The 27,580-nt window shown below is 30.8% G+C and overlaps 2 protein-coding genes across 51 annotated transcripts in view; one reads left to right on the top strand and one right to left on the bottom strand.

Annotated features, from left to right (window-relative positions):
* LOC139520909 (lymphocyte cytosolic protein 2-like) overlaps window positions 1-27,580 on the top strand; it is an 87,048-nt gene that overhangs the window by 43,325 nt on the left and 16,143 nt on the right. For 10 of the 50 annotated variants that reach the window (XM_071313962.1, XM_071313947.1, XM_071313949.1 and 7 more), the window contains 8 exons: window positions 3,408-3,496; window positions 5,756-5,791; window positions 9,929-9,955; window positions 13,566-13,640; window positions 14,364-14,462; window positions 15,611-15,691; window positions 18,680-18,775; window positions 26,583-26,705. In XM_071313962.1, coding sequence (XP_071170063.1) covers window positions 3,408-3,496; window positions 5,756-5,791; window positions 9,929-9,955; window positions 13,566-13,640; window positions 14,364-14,462; window positions 15,611-15,691; window positions 18,680-18,775; window positions 26,583-26,705 — 626 coding nt within the window. The remainder of the gene's footprint in view (window positions 1-3,407; window positions 3,497-5,755; window positions 5,792-9,928; window positions 9,956-13,565; window positions 13,641-14,363; window positions 14,463-15,610; window positions 15,692-18,679; window positions 18,776-26,582; window positions 26,706-27,580) is intronic. The other 40 variants (XM_071313981.1, XM_071313986.1, XM_071313993.1 and 37 more) reach the window with 10 other exon arrangements.
* Window positions 22,669-25,413, bottom strand: LOC139520914 (uncharacterized). The gene has a single exon (XM_071313995.1). It carries the CDS (start codon window positions 24,431-24,433, stop codon window positions 22,757-22,759), a length of 1,677 nt encoding a protein of 558 aa, XP_071170096.1. The 5' UTR covers window positions 24,434-25,413; the 3' UTR covers window positions 22,669-22,756.

The raw sequence follows: 27,580 nt of genomic DNA, 5'->3' as shown, positions 1-27,580 counted from the left end.
GCTATTGTATTTATTGAATGAGACAATAGAACTTGCAAACTTATTTATCTTTATTATTAAAAAAAAAGTTCTTAATAGACATGTATTCTAAGATTTGAAGTGATATAAAATTTATTTCTAAGAATAAAGTTCCCTGTTTGTACAGTGACACCTATAGTTTCAATTGATCAGTGATTTATAGTTGATGATTGCTATCTGTGAAATTTGGGAAAATTTATCTATAAGGAAGATAAAAACCAGGGACACAAAAATTAAAACCAACAAACAGATTTGGCCCAAGAAATTCAGGAAAAATGAAAGCCTTGCAACAGATTTGGCCCAAGAAATTCAGGGAAAATAAAAACCTTGCAAACAGATTTGGTCCTAGAAATTCAGGGAAAATAAAAGCCTTGCAAACAGATTTGGCCCAAGAAATTCAGGGATAATACAAACCTGACAAACAGATTTGGCTCAAGAAATTCCAGGAAAATAAAAGTCTTGCAAACAGATTTGGACCTAGAAATTCCAAGAAAATAAAAACGTTGCAAACAAATTTGTCCCCAGAAATTCAGAAAAAAATTAAAACCTCATAAAAAGGTTTTGGGCTAGAAATCTTGCTGAATTTAATACTTCAAAACCAATTTGGCCCTAGAAATTGTGCAATATTAAAACCTTTGCAAACTGGTTTGGGGCTAGAAATCCTGCAAAAATAACAAAACTTTTTTTCAAAAATAATAACCTCAGAAACAGGTTTGATGTTAGAAATCCTACCTAAATAAAGCACTTAACAATAATAGATTATTATCCCGTTACCCATCTGTAAAAGTTTATGGATCCTGTCTTTGGTATGTGCTGGTATATTTTCCTACTCAATTTTATACAATTTGTAATTTTATTTATGGCCCCGCAACGATGTTGATGGTGCCATATAGTTTTACCCTTGTCCGTAATTCTGAAATTCCGTCATTCCGTCATTCCGCAACAAACCATTATACAGAGTTTTTTTCTAAACGCCTTCAGATATTGGGCTGATTTTTGGTATGTGAGTTAACCATGATGAGTTACAGATCAAGTTTAAGTTTTGTTCCGCTCTGCTAATTTTTACCAAAATTACGGGCTTTGGACTTTGATAAATTGTTGAAAAGTACAGTTAAGCAGACTTTTTTTCTAAACGCTTTCAGATATTGGACTGATTTTTGGTATGTGAGTTACCCATGATGAGTTACAGATCAAGTTAAAGTTTTGTTCAGCTCAGCTAATTTTTGCTGTATAAATTTTGATTTTAAACTTTGATAAATGTTTGAAAATCACAGTTAGAGTGGGGTGCTCATTTTCGCCACATCTTTCCATGTTTTCTACAGTTTATGTTTAGGTCTAAATGTTTTTGAAGTATACTGATATTTCTATATGAAGATAACTTCAAATGCAAAATATACTTAAGCTTGAATACCGATTTGTTTTAAGAAAATCATCTGAAAAGTTAGATTAAAGGGTGTTTGAAATTTCCAGATGTTTTGTCAATGGGGGACACATATTCGCCGTTTTTACACATCTAATTAAAACCAAATAACCGCAGCTTTTAACAATTTTTATCAAATTAATTGCATTATAGATGAATAGCAGACATTTCAAAGGTATAAAGAATTCAAAATTAGGGCATTCAGTCAAATATTTACTTAGAAATACTTCTTTGACATCATGTTTTTTATTCAGGAAATTGTCCGAAAATCGTTGTCCGTTTTTCGGTCATTTTCGGTAGGAGCCGCAATTTTGTCTCAGTTTAAAAAAATATTATATTTGTTATAAAAATATAATTTACGGGTACATTTCTTCCATTTCAGCCATCCTTTGAAGTTTTTACACCTCAAAATTCTTAAACGGCGAAATTGTGTCCCCGGCAAAAATGAGCACCCTACTCTATACGGACTTTTTCTTTCTGAATGCTTTCAGATATTGGCCTGATTTTTTGTATGTGAGCTAACCATGATGAGTTACAGATCCAGTTTAAGTTTCGTTTTGCTCCACTAATTTTTGCCGAAAGTAAGGGTTTACAACTATGAAAATTGTTGAGAATCACAGTTTAGAGGATTTTTTTCTATACGCCTTCAGATTTTGACCTGATTTTCGATATGTGAGACTACCATCATGTTTGTGTCCACATGTGTTATTGAAATTGCAGATTTTTCAACTTTTTGAGACAGGGCCATTTGTGTCCCTTTGACACATCTAGTTTCACTTCTTCTTCAATGTCATTATTCACCGTTTTTGTGCAAAATAGCAAAAAAGCAACTAGTATGCGATTTTTTTTTTTAAACAGTTAAAGTGCTATTTAAATTCCCATTATACCATGCATATAAACCCCCTTTACAACTCAAAGCTTACTTTAACAATACAAGGATTCCAAGTCACAATAAAATGGAACCCAATGATTGATAAAGAAAACTCATTAAGGATACGTATTTCATTAAAAAAACAACTCATCAGTGACCCTTCAACCTCATGTGAACTTTTAGTTTAAAGTATAAACTCAGAACTATTCATCTTTGAGATGTGATTCATAATTAACCAAGTTATTCAAAGCAGTTGAGATGCATCTTCAAAAGTCAATCTGATGTTTCTGTAAATTAAACAGTTTTCATGGATTGAGGAAAAATTTTTTTTTTTTGTGGATATTTTATTTTGTGGTTTAGCCAACTTCTCCATACAAGCCTTTAAGAACATTATTTCATGTACATATTGAACATTTATATTCATGGCTTAACAATAGCCATGAAATCCATGAAAATTGGTATCCCACAATTGGCACAAATAATAATGAAGTCATGCACAGTTTCAACTACTTTCAATTACTTTAAGACATACAGATTTTCTTTTAATATATTATGTATCAATGTATTGGAGGTGTCTGCCACGTCTCATAGGGTTCCAATTACTTTCAGACATACAGGTCATATTTTGTATAAGATTTTTTTAAAAGACATTCTCCTTGAAAACATGCTTTACTTTTATAAATTGTGACTTGGATTGAGAGATTTCTCATTAGCACTCATACCACATCTTCTTATATCTATTTACTTCAATATGCAAGAAATTTACAAACAATTTATTCAAACTTGCTGGAAATATTTACCATTAATTTATGTTGTGAAAGGTTTCACTGTAACTTTTTACTTTTATAAGTTACTGTGTAATTTGAAGCTTTATTTTGAAGTACCAGTTCACATCATTAAAATTATTAACTATCACAATGAATAATAAGTTATTTATTAGGTTGATGAAGGTTTTACTGTAATTTTGTATCGTTTTAAAGTAACAATAAGTCACTGTGTCACTTAAAAGAATTATAAATTTATTTCTTTATCATCATGTATTAAAGTTCTTCCTGAAATATTTAAAAATGGAAATAGACAGTGGACTTTATTTTTCAGTCGCTCCTTCTGGCCCCCCTCGCTCAGCATCTCATGGAGTACCTGTTAATAGACGACCTGTGCCACAGATGCCACCAGAAGAAGAACAGGTGAGAATAATATTTTACCTGTAAACAGCACATAGCAATGTATTTTATATGTGGGTTGTCTGAAATGTATATAGTGCTATATGTATTGCATTTTGTTGATCAAAAAATATTTTTTAAGAGTATTTAGATAATAAGTCACCTACATTATAAACTATAATACATGTAGTATATTTCAAGTATTTATTAATTGCATGAGGTGAAAGTTATTATAATAAGAAAATGTAATTATTAGTAAGGGTTTTTTTTGCAGTCTCGGGACACAGGAGTTTTTTCAGAACCATAGATAAAGGTCCTTTTCCTTTAATGCCTGAGTAACATAGGTTGCATTTTGTGTTATGAAAAACTGAAAAGTTGAAATTATTTATGTTAGCTATTTCATTTACCCTCACGTAAATTGACCTAAATGTGAAAAAAAAACCTAAACATGTATGTCTTTCAAATCTTGAGTTAAAAAAATCAAAGTATGACACATGCTACTTTCAATTTAGATATAATGTTAGTAGTGTGGTTGTATAGTGCATCAAATTTCAGGAACTATTATGGTATTACCTTCATTTTTTTCCTAAATATGTATGAAATATTTACCACTGGACTTTAAGTAAACCGTACTCAATTAATCATTTGATGCCTGCATGGTTGAAATTGTGTATTATATAAGTTTATTACTCATGAACACATACAAAGTGTTGTATATTGATGATATTTCAACAGCACAGTTTTTTTTCGTGTTTCTGGCCTACAATCACAAATTACAATTTGACATAATGCTATAAAACACAGTCTCTGCTTGTTTCAATCTTTATAATGTGTAAAGAGTCAAGATCTGTTAAGAACTATTGAACGAAAAATAACATATATCACCTATTAAGATAACGGATGATTTTTAAAGTTTTATACAGGTTTTACTATAGGTACTGTCCAATATTTGTGAAGCTAATTCGTGTATACTGACTCCCTTTTGTTTCCTGTAGATAAGTGATATTTATGGTTGTTATTTCTTAGTATAAATGTAATATGTTTATTATATGATATGATTTAATACTCCTACAATTTCCTACAGGAAGTTATAAGATGAAAAATTGTTCTAAGATCTTGAATTACTTCCCTTTCAACAGTACTTATGGATATTTGGGTCAAGATTTGATTTCCCATTAGGAGTAATGGTAACATTTTCTTCTGTAGCTCAGTCCATATAGTTAACATGGATATGCAAGATGGCTTGTTTCAAAGCTGAGACATTTTCACATATGTGTGGTTGAATTTTCATAGTACGAAGTGTGATTACTTTTTCTGTCATCTTCTTTCAAAATTAACTCAAATATTTAAGCTCCGTCACTTGTTTAAGATAGAAACATGTCCAATATCACTACACAGTGATTTACAATAATGGATGTTGCAATGTTATGGTGACAACATCCTGTATAGTATTAAGAGTACGACTACTGTGTATTTTAAATACTCGTGGAGCATTAAATTTTTGTTGCTTTAAGGCGCATGCAATTTGAAACAGGATTAACAGTTCAACAAATTAAAATTTTGTGTTGTCTTGTCCGCAAAACCTGTTGAAATCGTGAATATTAAAGCAAACATGAAAGTGCAATTTCTATTCAATGCACAAAAATCAATGAACAGCAACTGTTATTTTGGATTAATCAAAGTGTCCGCCTGACATTGCAATCATTATAACTGAATTATGATACCTCATGCACTTTTCCTTTTTTTTTTACTTCGTCTTTAAAGAACTACATGTATATAGGTTTACTTTACATGTATATAGGTTTACTTTACGTGTATATAGGTTTACTTTACATGTATAAAGGTTTACTTTACATGTATATAGGTTTACTTTACATGTAAAAGGTTTACTTTACATGTATATAGGTTTACTTAGATTGTGTGATAAAACGTGATAATTTTAGGACAAAATTGAAAGGCAAGGGAGATAACAAATAATCCTTAAAAAAGGCAATGAAAAGGCAATAAAACGCAGCCAGTAGAAAAATTGATGAAATAATTTTCTATATACCAAGATTTAAAGAAAAATCCAATTGGAGGAAGTTTGTGTTTTAAAAATTTCAATTAAGTTTTAGATACAAAATCATATAATTTAAGGGGATTAATTCCAAGTGTTCCCATCTAAAACATAGAGTAACTGCCAATTTTGATTTCATGAATTTATTTGTGTATGATTTTATCAATAGACAATAATAAACAAAATAAGCATATGACCTATTTAGTAATAATGTAATTAAATTAAAGCCTGTTTATGAGGAAACAAATGAAGCAGATGAACAGGTAACAAGAATTTATTTTCATATAGAAGTGTTGCTGCTTATATTATTCCTGGCTTTTATGAATAGTACTGAAAATGTTTTATATCCATATTGTCCATTGATGTAACCCAAAAAGCATGGCAAGTGAATATGTATATAAATTCACCTTAAATATGTTTTGGTGAAGGTTAATTATTAGGATGGAAAGATATAAAATTCAATGTAAAGTTGCATTTGATATTTTTTTTAAGGATATACTGCAGATATTTAAATTCTTCTGAAATAAACAGCTTTTGTACTTTATATGTAAAATATAGGATCAACAATATTAAAGTTTTAGGAATGACCTTCTATTCTGTTTCTGCTATAGATATATATGTTGTCAGGAAAACCACTTAATTTCCATGGAAATATTGCTTGCAAATAGTCATTTTTTTTAAAGCTTTTTTGACCGTTTCATTGAAGTAAAAAAAGCAAGACTTACTGTTACTCCACTGTCCCAGGTTAGGGGAAGGGTTGGGATCCTGCTAACCTGTTTAACCCCGCCACATTCTCTATTTATGTGCCTGTCTCAAATCAGGAGTCTGTAATTCAGTAGTTGTCGTTTGTGAATGTGTTATATATTTCTATTTCATTAATTTTTATGCACCACGTACGATAGTAAGAAAGGCATTATGTCTTCTGATCTGTGAGTCTGTTTGTCCTTCCGTCTGTCCTTCTGTCCGTTTGTCCCAATTCAGGTTAAAGTTTTTGGTCAAGGTAGTTTTTGATGAAGTTGAAGTCCAATCAACTTGAAACTCAGTACACATGTGCCCTGTGGTATGCTCTTTCTAATTTTAATGCCAAATTAGTGTTTTGACCCCAATTTCACAGTTCACTAAACACAGAAAATGATAGTGCTAGTGGGGCATCCGTGCACTATAGACACAGTCTTGTTTGTTCATAATTTAGGCTGTTAGTTTTCTCTTTTGTTTTACTTTGTTATTTTGGGGCCTTTTTTAGCTGACTATGCAGTCTGGGCTTTGCTCATTGTTGAAGGCCATATGGTGACCTATAGTTGTTAATTTCTGTATCATTTTGGTCTCTTGTGGAGAGTTGTCTCATTGGCAATGGTCTAATGTCTTTGAAACTTTTGCTTAGTTTGCATGTATGAGTTTGTGATTAGGTCAGCTTAATGGGAGGCACAAGTGGTAGATCAATGATATTTGGTATACAGATGTAATAACATTGGTACATCTCATTTCTAAGGAGATCATTTGGCTCCAACCTCTCAATCATGGTCTATAGAATTTAAATGTTTTGCATAGTTTACTTGTTAAGGTCATGATAAGATCAGTTAAAGATGAAATATTAATGTTAGTCAGGTATGTAGTTGTATTAGCATTTGCAAGTCTCAATTCATGGTAATTATATGGCCCCATATCATAATCATGGTTCATTGACATTTCCCAGTTTATAAGTTTAAGTCAGTGTTTTGGTTTATGGAGGTCCCTTTTAATAGGTTAATGGTATTTTGAAGCAGCATTAGCATTTCTCATTTTCACAGAGGTTATTCGGCCCTGTGCCTTCAATCATGGTTCATCAACATAAATCTTTAGCATGTTTGAATATTGCCATATAGATTCAAAGTTTGCATTATACAATCACAATTACAAAAAGGCAAGACATATATCTGTGTCAACAGTTTTTTAGGGTAGTTGAAATCAGATTTTATCAAATGGTGAAGAGGACATCATTTACTTTTGTCATACATTTTTATCCAAGATATTAATTTTATTGGACCAACTTCATAAAACTAAACATGCAAACAATAAATGAAAGGCTAGTTGTTCTATTTTGGACATTGAATGATTGAAATCTTGTCCATCCAGTTTTGTAGCCAAAAAAATTGTGATAGTGTAATAAAACTATTCTGTGACCAATAATTTTACTAGAGGTGTTACCTGATGTACTTGATCTATTTTGATTTCCACAGCTAAGTTACATCCTTTATCAAATTTAACTGAAAAAAACGCATTTCAAAAGTAATATGTCCATGGTTATATGGTTTACTATACAATAAACTGATGATCTTACTTGTATAACCCTCCATTTCTGTAAATCTTTTCACATTTCTTTGTCTTCTATCACAGCATTAAAAATTGCTGGATTGTAGCTTTTGGCAATTTGCCAGTTCAGGATCTGAAGAATTATGGGTTAAATTTTCAAAATGCTTGCATCAAAATATTGGGATTGGTAACAATAGGACATGGTGTTTTCTAATTTTGCTGCAAAAAATATTTTAAAAACCCATAATTCTTTAGATTCTTAAATGGTTTATTGACTGCATAAGAGTGAAAACACTACATAAATATACATATGTTTCAGCTTGTCAAATTTTGATCTTATTAAAAAGAGATTTTTGAAAACTGATAGCTGCTGTTATTAGAAATTGTCAATACAATTTTTTAAGGTATTACTGTATTGTAAATTGTAATTCAATATTTTGTGTTCTATATTTTGATTTCAAATGCTATCAATATTTTAAAAATATTTTTTGTTGAAATTTGAATAGATTTAATAAGGATGAGTCCCCTCTAACATGCTTCTATTATATTTGATGATTGCTTTATATTATCCTCCTAATCAATTGTTTCCTTTTGATAATATTCATTTCCATGCTAAAGAGTATGCCTCATTTATATCAACCAATATATTTTTGTTTATTAGTGTATATAATATTTAACAATAAACAAAAAGTTTGATGTGCACACAGGTTGAAGAACATCAATAATACATGAACAGTGTAACCTGATTAATCCGAAGCTTGAGTATTCCAACATACTGCTTTAACCGACACAGTTTTCTGGTCCTAAAATACGCCTATCCTTGCAGAAATAACCTTAGTATTCCCACACGCTGCTTCATCCAACATTTTTTACTGGTTCCCCAGTGTAGCCATAACTCAGGTTACACTGTAGTATTATTCTTGAAATATATGAGTACACCGATGATCCTGACCATGCCATATCTGTTTGCGTTCTTAAAGCCAGGTATGATGGTCAGGATATGAACTACTGGGTAACCTATATAAACAATAATAAATAAATTAGAATGTCAATTTACTGTTGATCAACCAAGAAGGAAATAAGATCAAATTACAATACGTAGATTTTGTTGGTATATTTATTATAGATTTCGTAGTCATTTTCAAAACAGTTATGGCAGATGAATAATGTTATAACTTTCATTCCAATAAAAGTAAACACTTTGAGATGTAGAACAGCAATTGAAAATGAATTTTTGTTTGCTGTTAATTCTAACACAAGAACATAGTGATTTTGTGAAATGAATTGAATTTCTTGTCCATTGAGGTGTTCATGTTCTGCCTTGTATTGCTCAGAGTGAATCAAGCGCAAGATTGAAGATTTTACATTGTAACTTAACATATGACAAAAAACACATTAGAAATCAAAACATTTACTTCAATTATTAAGTATTTTTTATTATTTTTCATTTATGAATTGAATGAAATACTTGTATAGGTTATATGGTAAAACAGTTTTCTATTGAACTCATTTGATGTGGATATAAAAAAGATGTGGTAAGATGGCCAATAAGGACAACTCTTAACAAGAGACTGATGACACAGAAATTAACAGTTTATTTTCATTTGCTATCATTCGGTTGAGCAATCTTGTTGATTTGCTTATTTGCCATACATACTAACATGTAATATGTAGATTAACAAATCTGAACGCAAAGGCTAAAAAGCAAATTCTAGATAAAATATGCTTAATAGATCTTAGTGATACTTTATGCATGTCCTAAACAAATTAAAATGTTCAGAAACAATCTTCTCTAATATTTAGATTTAAGCATTGCAAATTGATTTCAGTAAATTTGCTTAGTAACTTACAGACCTTGCATCCAACATTAGGGCAAAGGGAAATAACTCATAACTCAAATGATGTCAATAGAAAACTACATACATTTTGACTTTGCTTGCAGCTGCAAATATACAAATGTGATTATGACAATAACTGACCCAGTGTCTTGCTAAAATCTGTTTTTATAATATAAAGGGGAATAACTCTTAAATAAAAGAAAGTAATTTAACATCATACATGCTTTATAGGGAATGTAGAGAATTGACCTGTATAAATTGTATATTTTAAAGCAAGTTTATGATGAAACAATGGAACAGGTAAGAGATCTCTAGGCTAATAGCTTTTGCTTTTATAGTATACACTGTATGAGGCAATTTAAATTATCAAAGAGATGATACAGTGATTTTAATTTATTGTTTTTTGGTGAGTTCTTTTACTGATTGCAACCACCATCAGGTGCTTTAAAAACATGTATTCACACTCAAACACACACACAAACACAAGACTTTTACTCCATTTTAAACATATTTATATACCAAAGTAATCCTTAGGGCTTGAAATATTGTATAGACACCTGTATATTCTTAAAAGCCTGTATTTTGTCATTAATGTCTTTTGGTCATTTTGGTCAGAGACATATAAACACATGTATATATGTCTCTGTTTTGGTCTGTGTGTTGCTGTCTCATTAAAATATACATTTTCTTTATTTGTGTGAAACCATGACAATTAATTAAACAAATACAATAGACTTCATTTAAAGTAGGAACATGCTAAAACAATACCAGCTCCTCTGAGCTATTACGCTGACATTCACAAAACATTAAACATACACATAAAGCACATGGACTTGTCTTAGACATACTGTGTATTGATGTTTCTCTTATGATCAGTTGATATTCTATTGTGGATTCATTATTATTTGTTGGATACCAATTTTCATGGATTACTTTGGTAAAGGTAGACCACAAAATGAGATAGTCAACCAATGACAAATTTCCTATAGGCTTGTAGGTAAACTTAGCTGAACCACGAAATTGAATATCCATGAACATGTATGTTTTTCTTGATCCACAAAAATTGGTATCCATGAAAAAAAAGTGAATCCACAGTAATAGCATTGTGTAGATATATTTGCACACCTGTAATTTATTCACAACCTCACAGCTTGTGTGATTATATTGTTTTGTATGTTTTTGTTTGTTAATGTTTTCATGTTTATGTAATTCAAATGATAACAACATATTACAAGCATGTATATTCAAGTAAATTGTTCCTTATATTGGCAGAATTAGCTGTGTCAAGCAAGGAAATCAATGCACTAATTTACATTATCTCACCAAACAATAAAAATATAAACAACTTTTATTCATATTTAGTGTACTAGTAAGGCTAATTATAGTTAATTACTATTATACCAATAGATTGTACAGTGTCTCCTCCCCTTTTCACACCCCTACCGTAGCAGAGAGGGCATTAAGTTTTACCCTTGTCCCTCTGTACGTCTGTCAGTCTGTCAGTCTGTCTGTCTGTCTGTTCGTACACACATACGTCCCAAAATTGGTTTCATTCTCCAACTTTAGTTTGCCTCAACCAAATTTTATGAAACTTATACACAGTGCTTATTACTACAAAACACAGATAAAATTTGAATTTGGGAAGCATCATTCTAGAGTTATGCCCTTTTACAAATGGAAAAAAATCTGAACTTTTTGTTTCTGTTCTCTTTCTTAAGTTTGCCTCAAGCAATTATCAAACTTATACACAATGCTTATTACCACATAAACCATATAATGTGTACATTTGGGTAGTGTCACTTTTATCATTCTTGAGTTATGCCCCTTTATAATCTAATTTGCAAGTGGGGGCAGGATCTTTGTCCCATGGACACCTTCCCCATTTATTTATAATTATATTTTTTTTCTAAATGCTACATTTTATACTCTAATTTATATCTTGTTCACAACAATTGTTTTGGTTAATGAAAAAGAGTTAAGAAGGGGGAGGGGAGGGGTCTTTCAGCAATTTAACCTTGAAAAACATGATAAATGCAGGATATCCTATTAAATTTAATGAATATTGCAAATTTGTGTAAATAGTGGAAAACATCCAATTAATTACAACAAAATAAGCAGATTCTGAAAATGGTCTTACTGCATGTCAGACTTTCTTTATAATTAAAACATGCATTTAGTAATTAACCTTAATTTGAAAAAAGTATGTGCATTTTTGCTTAAAATTTTCTTCATACAAAAGTATTACAAAATAATAACTATAAATGTACAGTGCTCCCATGTTATCTATTGCCACTTCTTATATTTCCAAACTAGTGTATCATCAGTCAATTTTAACTTTTCATGCAATTGTTTACAGTCCATCTATCTAAATTGTCCATGAAATAAAAGTAAGTGGCAAAAATGAGGATACAAAGAGAAAAAAAGGATGACATGCTATAAAGCATCCCCCAAATATCTCACTGGAATTTCTGCATCCCTGTAATACCATTTTAAGTCTGAAGGTGGCAGCTAAACAATGGAGCGCTGGACTTGACATATATATCTCATTATTCACTAATTCATGGACTACGGGTAAATTGTTTAAGGACAGATAGTTAATGTATTTCTCCAAGAAATACAATATGTATCCCTTAATTTGTAATAGCTTGAGATTTGTGTATTGTTCAGCATGTGTATCCTTCCCTTAGTAACTGTGTTTATGTTCAATTAAAAACAGACAACTTTGTTAACTTTCACATTATTTGCTCTCTGATGGAGAATTGTATCATTGACAATCATAGCACAATATATAATTGTTGTATTGAAATAATGGAACTGTAGAAGCAGTTACCATTTATATAAATTTAACACCAAATAGACTTACAATCACAGGTGTCTTGTTATTAATAGTTACAGATTATAGTATGCATACTCTTCAGGTACTAAACCCTGTTGTGTCTAATTCAGACATAATTTTGCCATGTCACACTCTTTGCTCATTTTTAAATGAGTAGCCTTTATATTTGTACATATTATATTTATACACAATGATAGTGAGCTTAATAAATTATGATGTCAAGCATGTGTACTTACTGATTTAGTGGAATTGTGAATTATTAATGGTCCCAGGGTAAAAAAAACACTGCAAGGCAAAAAACCAATTGAAGCCTTATTATGTTGGGTTCCATATTAAAGAAGTTTTAGTACAGGGACTAAATCTGATAGACTGGTAGTCAACTGGTTATTAAAAGTTCCATATTAAAAGAAAAAACAAACTATCTTTTAAAACCTATGATATTCTAGTTTGAGGCTACCACGAATTGCGAAAATCCTTGTTGTTTGAACTTTTACTGTTTTAGAAATTGAAATAAACCTACAAAAGATCTTAAAGATGATTTCCTTTTACTTTATACTGATTCTAATGTAGTATTGATATTTTCATTATTATAGAATCATACTAGAAATAGTATTAATATGAAAGAGGTTCTTTGAGCCTCTAGTTTATTAATACCATGTGTTTATATTTTGACCATTTCTTTGAATTAAACATAGCTGTTACTTATACTAAATGTACTCACTATTTTTTGTATTTCTGAAGGTTCTTTTCTATTTTTGTACATTGTATATACAATACAATTTGTTTTACTTTTTCAATTGATATGAGAATAGTCATAAGTGGTATTTTAGATTGAAGAATTGATTTAAATTGAGCTAGAGTATAGATATTTTTGTGGTATAATATTGCAGTGAATTGGTCAGTTAAATAAAAATTACAAGTGTCTTTTGATAGCTTTCTAATATATTTTGTAACATCTGTATGAGTTATCTGCAGACATCTAATGTCTAACCAAAAGAGTTACTGTACTTGCAATATGTAAGGATGAAGCATTTGTGTTGCTATGGTTATTCCATCTTGTTTATATATTTACAGCCTGTATATGAAGATCCTGATGAACAACCGGTGAAGAAACCAGCTCCTAGGAGACAACTTCCTGTCCCAGAACAGGTATAAAGTTATAAAGTTTAGGATCAGCTATAAAGATCCTATTAAAAAAAAACAAAAAAAAACCTAAAAACAAAAAAACAAAAGCAAAACATAAAATTGGCAAGAAGGAAATTATTTGTAATGTACATTTTTATTGTTTTATACATTCTACTCAAAACATTTCTTGTCATCTTTTCTCTTATCATATCCTCTTATGTACATATGGCTATGTGGTATGATTGGAAGAGAAAGGTAAAATGCTGACTGCAGATATCATTCAACTAGAGAAATCTGTGTTCTCCCTACTATTTTCAGATAATTTGACATAGCACTCTTTCCTAATATTATAGTACTACAATTATACTACAGTTTGTCATAATGTATATAGCACCAATGTAAAACAAATAAGCAACATGGTACTATGAGGCTCTTGTGAGAACACTAGACTAATTTTTGCAGAACTACTTCTGTACATGTATAAAAAAAAAAATCATATGAAATTAGTTTTAAAGTTATCCGTTAGCATAATGTACAATATTACTTACTCTAGAAAAATAAGAATTAATAGCTAAATTGGTTGGCAAAAACAACAGTTAAAAATTTGAAATGTAACAGTTTTTTTTTAAATTTCACTTAAAATAACCAGATTTCAATTCTATACATGTAACACCTTGTGTGAAGTATTTATTTGATTTTGTAATTTATTGTATGACCCAGTTCTAACTATTGTCACATTCTTTACAGACTAATACAATGGGGAGAAAAATGCCAATGAGGACTACCTCAGAACCAGATGCACCAGCACCGCCACCTCCCAGGGGTAAGGGGAGACAACCCCCAAAGGTAGGTCTCCAGGAAAATATCACTGATGATCACTAGTTTTCATCTGAAAAGTAACACAGAAAACATGATACATGTCATGTCATAAAGATAAATTCATGGATTAAATATAGACTTATGTTAAGTCATAGCAGATTGATTTATAGTACTTTTGAGTAGAATTCACTAATTTTTGTTCCTTCAGGTGTAAATAAAAACAATTCCAAAGTCATTTTAACAACAACTTTTTGTCAGAATGCCTAAATGAAAATATATAAAAGTGTAAGACATATACATACACTGAGTTATATTTGATAATTGAAAGACATTATTAAATCTATGATGCTCCACGCTCCTTCCATGATTTAAATTAAATTGAAATACTGTAAATTTAAAAATTATTCTTTGCATTTATTTATAATTGGGATTTTTAATGAATGAACAAAAATGTGAGTTTAATTATTGGGATCTAAGGAAAAGCTACTTACAAATATATATATTTGATATCAGAATGGAAGTTCTTATTATTGCTCTATTCAATTAGTTGCATTATTCACATTAATAACAAGAACTATCTTTAAAAAAGATATCCGACATATGTAAATTTGAGTATATGTTTAAAACTATCATTTCGATAACCTTCAGAAGCACAATGACTTAAATCTCCATCTGAATGTCACTACAAGAAATTCTGTTTACATTCACCAAAACCCTGCGGAAATCTCACATGCGTAGGTGCGTTCTAAAAGTCATGTACGCTTTAGTACAACAAAGTTTACATTAAAAATTATATAATTGTCCTGAATAAACAGCTGTCATGGTTGCAAAGAGCTATTGGAGAAACAATTATTTTAATAAAAATATAAATCTTTGTAAGATCTAGTTCAAATATTTATAGTTTTTCACTTGCTTTCCATCACGATATAATTAACAAGACGTTTTTTCAAACACAACCAAATCATCTACCATGACAGCATTTTGTCTAATCACAGAAAGGATTTTCGAGCATGCGTATTCTGTTGCCATAGTTAAGCATCCTTAAGTTCAAAGGACACAAACCGAAACTATACTGACTACGTGGGAAAAACCTTGCAAATTTCTGAATTAACAATTGACAACACATCATTCCTAAGGAGGATAACAATTCATACAATATACATATTTTTCATCAGGCTGTAAAGAAGGCAGAGGAATCCCAAGCTCCTGTACCTCCTCCCCCTAGAGGGGGCAGAAGACCTCCTCCTGAACCTACGGTAAGATATTATCGAAGTTTGTTGTAGTGACAATATGATAGGGGTGTGGAGGGTTGCACTTTACTTGCTAGTTTGGTTTTACACAGATTTTTTAATTTGTTGGTGTACTAGGTGATTTGGTATTATGCATGTTTATATGATAGACTTTGTTAAAATGGAATAAACACTAAATGTGAAATAAAATAGTCATTTTTCTCAGAAATTAAATATTTTTTCATTAATTGCAAGAAATGAAATGAAAAATAAACATAACTTTTGTGGAAAACATTTTTTATACGACCGCAAAAATTTTAATTTTTTGGTCCTATATTGCTATGACGTTGGCGTCGTCGTCTGCGTCGTCGTCGTCGTCGTCCGAATACTTTTTGTTTTCGCACTCTAACTTTAGTAAAAGTGAAAAGAAATCAATGAAATTTTAACACAAGGTTTATGACCACAAAAGGAAGGTTGGGATTGATTTTGGGAGTTTTGGTCCCAACATTTTAGGAATTAGGGGCCAAAAAGGGCCCAAATAAGCATTTTCTTGGTTTTCGCACTATAACTTTAGTAAAAGTGAATAGAAATCTATGAAATTTTGACACAAGGTTTATGACCACAAAAGGAAGGTTGGGTTTGATTTTGGGAGTTTTGGTCCTAACAGTTTAGGAATAAGGGGCCCAAAGGGTCCAAAATTGAACTTTGTGTGATTTCATGTAAAAATCGAATAATTGGGGTTCTTTGATATGCCGAATCTAACTATGTATGTAGATTCTTAATTTTTGGTCCCGTTTTCAAATTGGTCTACATTAAGGTCCAAAGGGTCCAAAATTAAACTTAGTTTGATTTTAACAAAAATTAAATCCTTGGGGTTCTTTGATATGCTGAATCTAAAAATGTACTTAGATTTTTAATTATTGGCCTAGTTTTCAAGTTAGTCCAAATTGGGGTCCAAAATTAAACTTTGTTTGTTTTCATCAAAAATTGAATAATTTGGGTTCTTTGATATGCCAAATCTAACTGTGTATGTAGATTCTTAATTTTTGGTCCAGTTTTCAAATTGGTCTACATTAAGGTCCAAAGGGTCCAAAATTAAACTAAGTTTGATTTTAACAAAAATTAAATTCTTGGGCTTATTTGATATGCTTTATCTAAATATGTACTTTGATTTTTGATTATGGGCCCAGTTTTCAAGTTTGGCAAATCAGGATTCCATATCAAGTATTGTGCAATAGCAAGAAATTTTCAATTGCACAGTATTGCACAATAGCAAGAAATATCTAATTGCACAATATTGTGCAATAGCAATTAATTTTCAATTGGAGTTATCTTTCTTTGTATAGAATAGTAGTTGATAATATATGTTGGAAATTTGCCAGACATGACTATGATGTCATTTTCTATTTTTATTTGCCAATAACTTTATGTAAATAACTTCATTGGAAATTTGCCAATATAAAATGTTGCTGATGAAGCTTTTTTTCCTTATCTTATCTAAAATGTTTTTAGATAATGTATGTTGGACATTTGCCAGACATGACTATGATGTCATTTTCTATTTTTATTTGGCCAATAACTTTATGTAAATAACTTCATTGGAAATTTGCCAATATAAAATGTTGCTGATGAAGTTTTTTTTATTGTTTTATACCATAAACAATGTATATTCACTTGTACTACCAACCAATCTTTACCATTCAGTGATAACAAACACTTTATTTTACATTTTAATATTTTATGATGTATTTAAAAGAGTAGTTATTGTTGCAAACTCCATTAGAAATTTGAATTAATATCAGTTTTGGAAAAAGGGAAGCAGGGATGTGAAAAAAAAGGGGGGGGGGGGGGTTTAAATTTTTCTCATTTCAGATTTCATAAATAAAAAGAAAATTTCTTCAAACATTTTTTTGAGAGGATTAATATTCAACAGCATAGTGAATTGCTCAAAGGCAAAAAAAAAACTTTTAAGTTCATTAGACCACATTCATTCTGTGTCAGAAACCTATGCTGTGTCAACTATTTAATTTTAGATTTAAAAAGTTTGAAGAAGAAATCTTTAATTGATTTGTAAAATCTTGACATTTGTTTTGTGTAAAAAAATACCATGTAATGTCAAAAATTTGATCACAATCCAAATTCAGAGCTGTATCACGCTTGAATGTTTTGTCCATACTTGCCCCAACTGTTCAGGGTTCAACCTCTGCGGTCGTATAAAGCTCTGCGGAGCACCTGGTTTTATCATGACTTAAAAAATTATTGGAATATTCCAAAGTGCTTTAAATATATATTTAGTTTGTAAATAGAGTTTATAAGGGTGACGTTTTGAAGCAATATTTTAAATATGTAAAGCAGTTTAAGAAAATCTGTCCACATTTAACTTTTTGTACCGTGACCAGTTTTTGTTTTGAAGCTCAGAATAGTAATTTTTGGAGGTAAAGCTCAAAATAATGTTTGACAAAATAGCAGAGGTATATTTGTATACATTATACTAGGAAAATAAAATAAAATAAGTTATCTTGAATCTATTCCAAGGTGTATGATATTGTATTATAAACTAAATACTGTATATCACATTGCACAATGCATTAAATGAACCGCAAATGGTTATTTTTTGGGGGATGAATATCTACCACAATTATTTAGATAAATTTCCTAAAATACAGTACTTTTACAACAATGTACAGAAGTTGTTTGTGAAGTAGATTGATATTTTTTTTGGATTTTGTAGTTGTAGCTGTATCAAATCAAGGACGTATAACTAACATACGTCCCTGATCAAATATAAAAGTATTCAACAAATTCAAATTTAACTAAAAGTCTTGTATGCAAAATAAATTTAAACCACAAAATCAGACATCAATAAAAATACAATTTTTCCACAATCCATGAAAATTGGTATCCATAGAATTGTTGGAAATAGATGAATCAACAGTTCATTAAAAGAATCATAAATACAATTTTGCTAGTTATATTTTATTCATTGATAGCGTTTACATCATACAAATTTTATAGCAAGAGGAATTTTATGAGGACCCAGATAACCCACCTCAGACTGGACGTAAAACATCAGGACCTCAAATACCTCCACCTCAAGATGATTTTGAACAGGCTAGTAATGCTTTGTTTTGCTTTCTGTAGTATAATCTTTCTGGCCTATCTAACCATAATAGTTGACGTGAGGAAGGATCTGTTATTTAATGTTTAAAATAAGGCAGTAGTTGAAATAAGTTATACAGAATTAGCTTTCAAGACACATAAACAGTTCCCCAGGAAAATGTACTTCTATACAAAATATTTTTGGTTTTATAAATTTAAATTTTTGATAGAATTTCAAATTCACTGAATGGATGATTACAAGTAAATTTACATCTTTAAAATCATTAAAAACTTCAGTTAGTTCTATAAGCCAATAGAAAACTTTGTGCTTGTATTATTCCAATTGTAAAATTGAGAATGGAAATGGGGAGTGTATTGAACATCAGCAGGTCTATTTAAATTGTATATACGGAGAAATACAGAGAGTGAATGATTGTATTCTATTGTAACATTATACATATTTATAAAAGTGTTATGAAACGCCATTCAACGTTTTGTTTCAGTAAAACTATTTTTTGTTAAATCTTAAAAAGTCAAGATGTTAAAAATATTATTCTACTCTCTATGTATAAACCTTAGCTTTGCTTTAGTGTATTTACTTATTTGGAGATGGCCATCACCTCCATAAACAGTCATGGCCCTCACTTCTATAAACTGTATTTTTTTTATATGGGGACGAAGTCCCCAATAACAGTAGAAAATTCAATAAAAAAAACAATTCGGGAAAATTTCCCGAATTTTTCATTGTACTAATGAACTCAAAATCGTTCAAATATTTTTTGTCGTGTTTTGAAATCCCGGACCGGCGCAGAAATGTACAATGTACTTCCCTTTTCCGGTCTCGTTTGTATGAAACTTTGAGTAAAATATAAATTTATCAGTCTAGTATAAAATAGGAAGGAACGCGCAATACGAATTTCATTTTTAATAATTCCTTGATATGAAAAAATGTTACCTGATGATAGCGTTTCTTTGTTTACATTGCATATGACGTCATAATCTAAATAACGTCACAACTAAAATTCCTAACAACAGAACCAAAATCAGAAAAGTTACGTACGGTATTACCGTTTCTTTTTTTTTAACAAATTATACTAAGTTACAAAAAAATAATTCATACAGACTTCGTCCCCATTTACAGGTAATGCCTGCCTCATATTAGTATAGGTACACTTTTATGTATATATCCATGAAAGCAAATCTTAAAACATGATAAATCATTTTCATATTACTGACTTTTGACTGTGGGTTCTACAATTATTTGTCAGGTTACCTGCTCTTTGATAGGACATCCTGTTACATGGTCAATTACAATCAACCAAACAAAATTAGATAAATATTTGATCAGTGTAATTTTAGAGGAAATATACTATTATTCGATGGTTTAGTTATGTATAGAAAGCATTTAAACAGTTAACATTTACTTATTTACATTGCTCTTACTTGAAAAAGTATCAGGATGTCCTACCACAGAGAATATAAGTTAACCTTTCAAAAATATTTATATGGTAGACAAAAGTTGGTAATATGAAAATGGACTTTTGAATGTGAGCAAAACTGAAAGGGATGTAAACAATATCTTCAACAAAAACAGAGATACAAGTTTTAGTTATAAATACGTAATAAAAACTGGTTTACTACAGGACGACTATGAGGAACCAGTTGAAGTTTCACATCCACCATCTCAAGGTCATAAGTCATCTATTTGTCCTTTACCTAAGGGAAACCCACATGAGGAAAAATTTGAACAGGTTATTGAATGCATCAAACTTTGCTAGTCACTGAATATATTAAAACCTTGGAATACCTTTGAACACTGGGAGCCATCTGACAATACTATAATAATATGAAATTGTTTTATAATTAGATTTCCTCTGTAATTCTTATTTCTGCATTGATTCTTCTGATACTTTGTACTCGTATACCAAAGATGCCTTAAACATTAGCCTTTATTTCATCCACTGGTCAGATCTTGTGTATTAGTGTGAAATGTAAATTATTCTTTTTTTTTTAAATTCCATTTTAGTTGATGGTTTAATTGAGGTTTATAGGTGAAATTTTTTTTTTTATTAGCATTACTTGTTACCAGTTAAAACTTTTGAAGTTATTCCTACACTGATGAGTTTTACCAACCACTTTGGTAGATGCCACTGCTACTGAACTTTTTGTCCTTGAGGTATCTATCCAGTAGTCCACATTTTTCTCACTAATAAGATTTATTATGACTTTATTGCATACATTGGATCACTGCAAGTCTTCAGTTGTTTGCTGTCTATCATATTTGCTTTCCATTTTTAGTTCTGTACATAAATCAGGCAAATGTTGTTGTTTTTGTTTGTTTGAATGTTTTAGGTTTTGTTATTTCTGTGTTTTTTTTTAAGCCTAATGTACATTATGGATTTTGCTCATTGTTGAAGGCTGTACAGTCACAACAGTGACATGTAGTTGCTTTCATGTCATTTGGTCTCTAGTGGATAGTTGTCTCACTGGAAATTATGCTACATCTTATTTTTATTACTAATGTCTGCCATAGAGGGTTCACATGATGTTAACCTCTGTTTATCACCTCAAGTAATCAATGTAAAGTCAATATCTTAGATACTATAAGCAAAGATCAACTACATTTGAAGCAGGGAATGATAGTAAGGTGAACATATGTTTTGCCTAGTTCATCTCTCCTTGACATCATGTTCATGGTTCATCTGTCAAAGTTTTATGGTTATACTATTAATAGAAGGTCAACTTTATTTAGTCTATGGACTAATTGTAAGATGTACTGATAGTCTAACAGTGGTTTGACTTTGAGTTCATTTCTTGGTTCATTGGTCAACATCACGTTTTCCTGGCTAGGTCAGTTTCTCAAATTCTATAAGTAAACTATTTACTCTATTTTTTATGAAATGATTGTAAGGTGTGCATGTCCGTTTATCAGGTTCATCTGGCCTGAACCATATTCAATCATAATAGGTAAAGCATGCAATATTTTTCAGTGAGTGTAAAACGTATCTGTCATGTACATATTACTTCAGCAAAACTGCAGGATGACAACTTCCTATCAGCAGTTCTATGGACTCTGGTAGAAGTCTGAAAACTACAGATGCCTTTTTCTTCATAAAATTGAGAATGGAAATGGGGAATGTGTCAAAGAGACAACAACCCGACCATAGAAAAAACAACAGCGGAAGGTCACTAACAGGTCTTCAATGTAGCGAGACATTCCCGCACTTGGAGGCGTCCTTCAGCTGGCCCCTAAACAAATATATACTAGTTCAGTGATAATGAACGCCATACTAATTTCCGAATTGTACAAAGAAACTAAAATTAAAAAAATACAAGACTAACAAAGGCCAGAGGCTCCTGACTTGGGACAGGCGCAAAAATGCGGCGGGGTTAAACATGTTTATGAGATCTCAACCCTCCCCCTATACCTCTAGCCAATGTAGAAAAGTAAATGCATAACAATACAATGGAATTTGTTTTATCTTTTTGAAAAAAAAAAACATTTAAGATTTTTTTTAAATTACCGTAACCATCATATAAATAGCCTTAAGGGGGCTTGCAGGTATAAAGCAACTTTTTTTTTAAACATAGGATTTCGCTATTTTTTTCTTTAAACCAACTTTATCATAAACTTTAAAAGAAATATTTTCAGGTGAGAAGATTTTCCACAGTTTCAATTGACAATTGGCAAATGTTGGTATATCTAACTGCCTATTATGAATAAACTATATGGGCTGAATCTAGAAAAATTAAAGCAATCTTTTAGGTTTTTTCTGAGATTACATATTTTTTTTAAACTGATGATTAAACTCATATATAATCTATAGAAAAGTTAAAATGAAAGGAATTTCAGACAACAAACAAATGTGAGTTTTTAATGATCTTGACTGGCTATACAGTCCTTGCACAGTCGGAACTTCAGACAAGAGTGAATGTTAGCAAACATATATATAATTTTCTATGTTTTGATTATAAAATTTAATGTTATATGTTTTAACATCCTGATATTGTCACATCATATATCTTGGCGTTCTTGGTTGTGTTGCCTTCTGAACTTAAACATCCTATGTAGAGTTGACCTGTTGGAGTTAATGCAAGAGACCATGGGGAGATTATGTTTATGTGACTAGTTTTATTACATGTCATCAGCAGGCCAGCATTGTTTAGGATATGAAGTGTACTAGTACCCCAATCAGCTGCAATAACATTGTCTCTAGGTGTTGTCACTATGTCTGTTGGATAGAATGGTATGTCCTTGTTGATCTCTGTATCTCCTGTATAGATATTGATTATATCACCACCCTCCCCTAACACTACCACTTTACATATGTCACCCTTTACTATATCCACAACATGTATATTCCCATTGCTAGTACTGGTTATTCTCCAGGGAAGGGTGAATATAGGTTGTTTATGTTGATCATGTTCATACACTCTCTCACGGTCTCCATTCTGATTCATTAGTATAACAACTTTTCTGTCATAATAAACACCTCCTACTAGAACTTTATTGTCACTAGTGATATGGACCCCTGAAGAACGGAATGGTGACACATTATATACTGTGTCTGTTAGTGTACCTGTATTACTGATCTGTTTGAGTCTTGATTCCTCTGTAGATATAAGTAGATTATTTGATTGAGTAACATCCATACCAATAACATTAGCACTTCTACTGGATATAATGTTTATTTTATTTCCTGCTGGCTTTACTTTCTGTAATACTTTATCTGTGCAGCTCCCTATCCATAATGTTGTATCAGGATCAGAACATATATAGTTTACACATGAGAGGTTAGTTTGGTATCTTTTATTTATTACTATGGCAACACCTAATTCAGTCGATTGGATCTCATCATTTTGTAAAACTCCAACATTGAACTGAGTGATCTCCCCTGGGTTAAATATTGGAACAGAAAGGTATCCTACTTTAGTAATTGGAGTTTGTGCTTCCATGGATTTTTCAATCCTTTTCATTTCTTGAAAGAACTTTGTAGTATCGCTAGTGTTTCTGAAATCTTCTATTTCACCATTTTTGTAGTCTACTTCATTTATGGAGCTGTTGATGGTATCGAGGTCCTGTTCAATGGATTGTAGAATATTTTTCTTTGTCCGATCCAAGTCAGTTACCAACTTTTCAATGTGCTGGTTAACTGCTTTGTGTAAAGCTTTCCCATGGGTAAGAATATCTTCCCTCACTTGTGAATGTTTTGAATTTTCAGCAACTACAAGTTTATCTAAAAAATCTTTTTTCATAACAATGTTCTTTTTATCCTTTTGTATTTCACTTTGACCTTCCTTCAATTTTTCCATTTTTAACTGATAAGCTTCCCAAATTTCTATCAAGTCATGTTTCTTATGAACTTTGGACACACATGTTGGGCAAACTAGAATGTCACAAGCTCTGCAAAAAAGACAGCTAGATTGTCTGGAATGAGCCTCACAATTTATGTTGGTAAAATCTAGTTCTTCTTGGTGAGCTCCCAGGTCCTTTATATTGATGATTTTATGTTCTTTGGCATTTCTAAACTTTGGATGTATTTTATCACAGCAGTTATTGCACATCAGTAGACTGCATTGGATACATTTCCAGTAAATAACTTTCTCAGTTTCACAAAGCTGACAGTTGATTGGAATCTGTCCTTTCCAGATAGATTTAGAAGAAGCCATAATTAAAGTCTACTGTATTCTATTTCTTTCTTATAGTATGAGCTCACTGACATGACAGATAAATTTTAATACTGTATATTAACTGTAAACATGACCTTTGGTTATGTTGATAATTTAACTTTATCTGAAGTTGTATAGATAATGCGACTATATTTATACATTTTAAAAGTTAACACCTTACCGGTAATATTTATATATGTAAGGAACAGTAACAGTTAGTGTACTTGTATATATACAGAAAATAGTTCATTGAAGTTTCATGCTTTTCAACATGCATGGATATCCAAGTGTTCAGCAGTGTGGCAATTTGAATAAGTGTTTGATTTATACCATTTACATTAAAAGTTGGGTAAATAGGGAAAAAAGTATTATGAGATATTTGAAGAATCACCATACATTATCATTATAGCTTTCTAGACCATTTCATATAGATATGACTTGCGTATATGAGACATCATTAAAAACAGTCAGAGCGCAATAGTATATATCAGTCTTGTTGGATGGATGGAAGGCTATTTAACATTCAGTTGCTTATTTAGTATGAGAACACATTTATGGGACAAGAATATCACCCTGCTTTGTACCAGACAGGCACGCTGAGCAGATTTTAATGCCCCAGTTAGGGGCATTATGTTTTTCAGTCTGTGCATCCTCTTGTCTGATCATCTATTCGTTCATACTTTCGTTTGTCCTTTAAAGTTTTTTGGTTAAAGTTTTTGATGAAGTTGAAGTCCAATCATCTTGAAATTTAATACATTGTACAAATGTTCTCTATGATATGATCTTTCTAATTTAAATGCCAAATAAGAGTTTTTACCCCAATTTCATCGTCCGCTGAACATAGAAAAAGATAGTGTGAGTCATGATCAGATACATCTGTGTTCTATGGACACATCCTTGTTAATGTCATAATTCTCAAGGTAATAGTCAGCAGGGAGACATTTCACCCTACTCTGACACATTCTTTCAACTCCAATCCAAGCCCTCTCATACCTTACTCTTTAATTCTGCATGCTTTTAGGAGCAGAGAAGCAACAAACATCACTGTGAAAGTCATTGGTTAAACCCACTTTTGAACCCACAACCTACTACACAATCTGCAACACTCATTCATGAGATCACAGAGACAGTTATCAGTCTAGAAGAATTGAATCTGTAATTAGACAATAGTATAGACAGTTTCTTAAAGTTAAAGATTTGACCAGTTTCGGAAAATACATGTTAATGTTGGAGGCATTTTTGATATATTATTTTATGCTGTACCACTATTAAATCAAATCATTAGTATTTATGAATATATATTTATATTTATATTTGTGTATATGCATGTCAGATGTTGATAAATATACTCACCAGATGTATAGATCTCTGATTGATATAACATATACAATACTAGGTCAATGTCAGACAAATATCACCTTTCAAGGTATGATATGAGGCTTAGAAACTGTGTCAGGGCAAGTTTTACTGAGCAATTCATCAGTTTCATATGAGCACCAGATTATATAAACAAGTGATATGATAAAATCAACATTGTAAAATTATCACTTTATTACAATATTATGTAAATTATAAGGAACAGCAGGAATTGTTTTAGCTGCATTGACCAGTTTATTTCAGCATGTTGTATTAGCATGTTTCTTATTCTTTGGACTTGTTTAGGACATTTTATAATTTAATCATCTGGTAAAAATATACTTAGTAATTTATTTTCTCTGAAAGTTAAGACTAACAAAAAGTGTTCTCAAATTATTTTTTTTGCTATAGTATGAAGGCCATATTCATATTTGCTTAATCACCTTAATGTATATGTGACTTTGAGTTATGTTACACACATATATTCACATTACCTTCTGAATATATAAACATGTGAATATAATAATCCTCTTTTTTTTTCAAAATAAATGTTAAATTGTATGGATACCAAGAAAATTTTTGAAAAAAAAAAAGATTCTATATCAATTCAAGTTAAGTTTCATAAATATGCTCTGCTTATTGTTTCTGCAATTAAAAAACTTCTGTTGGTAGATAGCTGTATATCAAGTGTTATGATTTTTTTTTATTACATATATTTATGTTATGGAATGAAGATTTATGTTTGCCAGCTTTAGACATCCATATTGAAATGTTATGAATATTATATACTCAGGATACATATGAGGATCCAGATGCGGCACCAACCCCCCAACATGCTACAGTACGCAATTCAGCTTTGCCTCCTCTTCCAAAGGGAGCTAACCAAAAGTCTTTTGTACCACTAGAGGAACAACAGGTTCACAAATCTAATGTTTTTATCAGGCTTTAGCACAGAGAATCTGGTTTCCTAATTGAGTGCTTTTAGTATTGCAGATTAAGCACACAATATATATTTGTTGCTTTAATGTTTTATATGCACTGTAATATGCTTGATGTGGATTTATATTTATATATAATCATTATACCAGCTTCTAACAGTTTTGTTAAGAAATCCATAATTGTCTCATGGTTTTCAGCAATAGGCTATTGTGATATTATCTATTGCTTTTGTGTGTATATAGATTTACTTTGAATGCCTACAAATTAATAGCAGCTTGTATCTGAAAGATAAACAGCAAAAGAATACTAGGTTCAATGAAGTATAAGATTTTCATGTTCTTTAAGTCCTATACTGTTGGTTCATTATTATTTGTTGAAATACCAAGTTCTGTGGATTTCATGGTACTTGTACAGGGAAACCACAAATTAAAATGTTCAACGAATTGAAAATTTGCTGTATGATAAAATGCAGACATTTGGAAAACCATGATATCAAATATGGTACCCACATGATTAAATGAATCCACAGTATACCAGTAATAGACATTAACTAAATATTAGAAATATAGAAGATATTAAAAATCTGTTGTTTTTTTTATATCAGAGTTGCTGAATCTAAATTATTAGCAAATATCAAAAATAGATTCAAAAGTGCTTATCAAGACTTTTTTAAACTCCCTTTATACATTATTTTTTATCTGAATTCTGTTGCAAACATTAAGCAAGAAATATCTCTGTATTCACTTGTCAATATATATATGAGTTTGAGTTTGAGTTTTTATATGTAGTTCTTACAACTTAGAACATTTATAATTCTTATCACTTAGAACTTTAAATATATAAACACTTAGA

The sequence above is a fragment of the Mytilus edulis genome, chromosome 4, assembly GCF_963676685.1.
Source record: "Mytilus edulis chromosome 4, xbMytEdul2.2, whole genome shotgun sequence".
NCBI classification, from domain to species: Eukaryota; Metazoa; Mollusca; class Bivalvia; order Mytilida; family Mytilidae; genus Mytilus; species Mytilus edulis.
The sequence above is the reverse complement of the archived record's forward strand: the minus strand, read 5'-3'. Positions and strand labels throughout refer to the sequence as shown.

Excerpts from the sequence above, each read along its gene's own strand:
- LOC139520914 (XM_071313995.1), bottom strand. The coding sequence starts at position 24,433 with ATGGCTTCTTCTAAATCTATCTGGAAAGGACAGATTCCAATCAACTGT.